At 40.8% G+C, this 5,000-nt stretch overlaps 1 protein-coding gene across 1 annotated transcript in view; it reads right to left on the reverse strand.

The window, feature by feature from the left end:
- LOC143040967 (CUB and sushi domain-containing protein 3) overlaps positions 1–5,000 on the reverse strand; it is a 141,761-nt gene that overhangs the window by 103,123 nt on the left and 33,638 nt on the right. Inside the window, exon 2 of the mRNA XM_076212406.1 lies at positions 11–190. Coding sequence (XP_076068521.1) covers positions 11–190 — 180 coding nt within the window. The remainder of the gene's footprint in view (positions 1–10; positions 191–5,000) is intronic.

Here is a 5,000-nt window from a genome sequence, read left to right on the forward strand (position 1 = left end):
CTCTACTCACCACAGAAGGGAATTCCTGCTGGAACCCATGTTCCGTTCTCGGAGCAGATCTTCCGCGCTGGGCCCAGGAGTTCGAAGCCTCTATCGCAGGAATACGTGGCCACGGTCCCGAAGCCTTTGTCTTCTTGGCTGAAAGCCACAGAAGAATGAGCAGGCGCCCCTGGGAAGCCGCAGCACCAGCCTGCAGAAGGAGACATAAAAAAGAATTAAGAATAAAAAAAGGACTGCCTAAGAAAATATAAAAAAAAAAGATTGACTGAAGGAGACATAAAAATGGGGTATTCATTAAGTTGTTTGTCAGTCTCACAGATAAAGTTCCCATGTATATAGAGTGCGGGGCTCGAACTCAACAAAGAGAATACGAGACCAGCACGGCTCCTATTACTCCACAAGCTCAAATATTAGGGAAATTATGACTTAATCCACAATAAATTGTTCACATATTAAAAGGTTTAAGTAAAAATAACTTCACAAAGTAGTTTATATGTTAAAAGAGGTTTAAGTACGTCATGTTAATCCCTACTGTGACTCTGATGAGGAGGGGAGGGGGGAGGAAGGAAGAGGAGGAGGGGAGGAGGGAGAGGGAGGGGGAGGTTAAATATATCTGATAAAAACTTAACCACTTCTAGGCCGGTTCGATTACTGTTCAACGATTGATCGTTAACGGAGGATGTAGGGGGTAAACACCGTGACCGTTCTCTCGTCGCTTTTCAAATCTCAACGGTTATAACGGCTAATAACGGTTTTAACCGTCACAGCAATAAAACTAGTTGTATGGGTTGGATTTTTGCTCTGTGAAATGTCAGATAATCGGAGTGTACCTCTCCCTCCTCCCTCCCTCACCCTCCACTTGCGCTTGATAAAATTATTTGACGGCAACAACGGCATAAGAACATAAGAATGAAGGAGACTACAAGAGACCATATGGCCTACACTAGGCAGTTCCATGTCCATGACCACCTGTCATCCCAATCTATAAAGTTGTCTAACCTTTTAAAGCAACCGATAGTTTCATCGTTCATTGACTGGATTTTTTTAAATAAAAATTTAATAAAAATTCCCTGACAACATAGAGGAGTCACTCCATGAGACGGTGACGTCACTGAAGGGAGTATCACGAGAGTTAAGGAGTCAGGATAACTAACTCCCTTCGATGAAGTGACGCACTTCAAGAATATAAGAATGAAGGAGACTGCAAGAGACCCTAAGGCCTACACTAGGTAGTTCCATGTCCATGACCACCTTAGTGACTTCATTCCATATAAGAGAGTCGACAGCTACAAAGAGCGAAACTAAGAGCGATTCAGTCTCCAGCGCTTCTTTCCTCATTAGCATCAACTCAAACGATGTACAGTCACGCGCACAATCACTATTTGTAGTGTTTGAGCGTTTTGTACTCAAATAGTCTCACAAGAATCACTTATGTGAGTAAGGCTAGGCTTGTAAGGCTTGTGGTCTTGTGTGTGTGTGTGTGTGTGTGTGTGTGTGTGTGTGTGTGTGTGTGTGTGTGTGTGTGTGTGTGTGTGTGTGTGTGTGTGTGTGTGTGTGTGTATGTATGTGTGCGTGTGTGTGTGTGTGTGTGTGTGTGTGCGTATGTGTGTGTGTATGAGTGTGCTGTTACGCTTGAACTAACATCTACACACTTGTCACGACGTGTGCAGGCAATGAGATAGTCTCATTAGAAACACAGACGCTCCCTTAAATATATATATATATATATATATATATATATATATATATATATATATATATATATATACATACATGTGTATATATATATATATGTATATATACATACACACACACACACACACACACACACACATATATATATATATATATATACATACATATATATACATATATATATGTATATATATATATATATATATTTATATATATATATATATAACACCTTTCAAAAATGTTTAGATATGTTCACACAACCATCAAGCAAATCCATTTATCCTAATGTTACCACTATTACTTATGGGAAAAGTCACCAACCACCAGTATAATCTTGAGCGAATAGAATAACGTTTCCACTAATAGTTCTTACGAGATGACGACGGCACCAACGTCAGCGTGACACGTCACACACTCCACGTGACGTCACAGATGACATCACAGCTACGTCATGCATTACACTCTTTCCAATCATATCCTATATAAGTACACCCAACACTCTAGTCTTAAAAGATATTCCTCCACCAGTGTGTTCCAACTACATAGACGAACTAAACTTATATCAAATAGTTCTACCAATACTGTTCAATCATATCTACACTCTATCCTTATATTAAATCCTTTTGCTAACATCTTCCTCTTACATGCATAGTCTATCCTCTCACAAAATTCTACTATGTGAGCTGTCAATCCTTCAGTCAAATCCTTTTACCAGCATTGTCCTACTGCATACACTAATCCCTCGACAAATTTATTTTCCAGAGAATTTCTTGAAAAATGCAGACTCTATCTTTCAACGAAATCCTTGTCCCAACACCATCCTACTGTATACACACTCTATCCTTCAATCAAATCCTTCTCCCATCAACTCACGCTATCCTTCGACAAGATCCTTCAATCAAAAACTCTTCTACATGCACAATCTATTGTAAAAAAAAAATCTTAAAAACAAAAGTGCAGTGAGATTGTCACTTTCTTTTGTATCTCACTACAAAAGCTTCTATACGTTCTCTCAGGAATGCATTATTACACAGTCCTCACGCCTTCCACTCTCACGATGAAAGCCTCTACACGCCCGTCACTTCCTCGTCTCTCACGAGAGAAAACCCCTCACATATATTTCAATCTCACGGTAAAACACCCCTTACAAACACATATACATATTTCAATCTCACTGTAAAAGCGTCTCCATGTTTATCATTTCTCCTCTCACGGTATAGACCTCAAGACACTTCTCACGTTTTTTGCCTCTCACGACAAAGTTTCTACATGTTCATCACTTCCTTCCCTCTCACGTTACGCGCCCTTAAATATTCCTTCTACACTCACGGATTCTACGTACATGTCACTTCCTATAATCTCACATTTTTCGTCACAAGTTTTGTCTTTGTTTCCAGAACATTTCGTTCACAGAACCCACGAATTTATTCTCCTGAACGAACTTTATTGAAAACGACGACAAGGCCTCCACTTGTCCCGCCACCTCCATTTCTCTCACCCCGTCCCCTCTATCACTCCATTTTACTCCACAATTCACCTCCACTCCACCTACACTCCACCTCCACACCTCAAAAATCCAACCTCCACTTTTGGAAAGTCCTTGCAGATGGCCCAAGTCCACATTTCTAAGACCACAAGAATTTCTCAAATTGGACTTGTCTAAGACCACAAGTCCTTGGTCTGGTCTGGTCCGTAGACCTGTTGAGACGTGGCTGGGTCCTTTGTGTGGACGTGACTTGAAGTAAAAGGTCAGACTTTGTCGCTTTCTCGAGGATGAGCTATTAAGGTCACCTCTGTGGGGGTGGGGGAGGGGGGAGGGGGAGGGCAGTTCCATCTGTTCCTTACCACAGGTCACTTTATTTTCTTTTTTTTAAAGAAAATACTGGCAACAAGGGCACTGAGGTAGAACAGAAGTTAGGTGGTGGTTTGTGGTGGGGGTGGGGGTGGTGGTGGTGATGATGATGATGATGATGATGATGATGAAGATGATGATGTTGATGATGATGATGATGATGATGATGATGATGATGATGATGATGATAATGACGATGACGATGTGATGGCGATGTGACGATGATGATTATGACGACGACGATGACGACGATGACAGTGACAGAGAGCATGACAATACATATATAATGTGTAATGGTGATGACGTTACTGGTGATGTCTCGGTGATGACATCGACAGTTAACCGATATCCTTATTCTGATCATCATCACAACCTACACCCTCGTCATCATCATCACCACCACAACCACCGTCATCACCATTCTCATCCTTATCATCATCGCCCTCACTATGATCATCACCACACTATCATCACCACCACCGTTCCTTTCTTATCATCACTAACACCACGAGCATCACCATTATTACTATAGGCAACACCATTGGTGATAACACTATCACCATAAAACTATAGTTTTCCCTCCAGTATGGTATCATTCTCTATAATTACAATTCAATCCAAGTCAACTTCAATTATATTCTTTATCTATTTCATTCTGACTGTCGGCAAACGATCTTATTCCGCTGTAGGCGGGACTCAAGGACTCTATTTTGTCCTAAAAGTATTCTACAAGTGTTAAAAATCGCCTAGTCTCAGCCAATCAGAGGTCGCCACTTACAATCTTGTCAACTTCTTCAGTTCCTCACTTGGCCCGTTACTAGTACAAACAACATTTCTAGCTGGGCCACTAGTCTAGGCGTCACCGCTGTATAGCCTCTGATAACTTTGAAATTATTTTCTCATACATTATTAACAATAACTAATGTGAAAACGATATTAAACTTTGTGTTAATTGGTTGAGTGATATTTTAGTGTTGTCGTTTTTCATTGGATTATTAAAGGAAAACAAGTCCATTGAATTCTTTCCTCTATGTACTTTCCGAAACACTTTGGATAATCCCACAAAAAGTATCTTTACTAACAGGTAGAAGACTTCCGATCTATAACGTATATTCTTTCCAAGAGTTCCATAAACGTCGAATGCATAGGCCGCCATATTGTTTTTGGAAGTACTGATAAGTATGAGTGACATTTGTATTTATTTATAATATTCCACATGTCTCTCACTATTCGGCACATTCTTAGCCAGAATAAAAGCAATAGATTATGTCACTGTGCCGAGATCCACCCCCAATCCATCCTCTCACCCATCCACCCGACTCCAGTCCCCACCTCCACCCACCAAACCAGATTCCACTGTTGAAACTCATCCAATCACCTGTCTTTAGCCAGAAGCAAGTCAACGAAGTGTGTCACCGTGCCCGGTACCGGTGTTGCTGCAGTTTCAAGAAAC

Source organism: Oratosquilla oratoria, chromosome 30, assembly GCF_046742065.1.
Source record: "Oratosquilla oratoria isolate Oo_2021 chromosome 30, ASM4674206v1, whole genome shotgun sequence".
In the NCBI taxonomy this organism is placed as follows: domain Eukaryota; kingdom Metazoa; phylum Arthropoda; class Malacostraca; order Stomatopoda; family Squillidae; genus Oratosquilla; species Oratosquilla oratoria.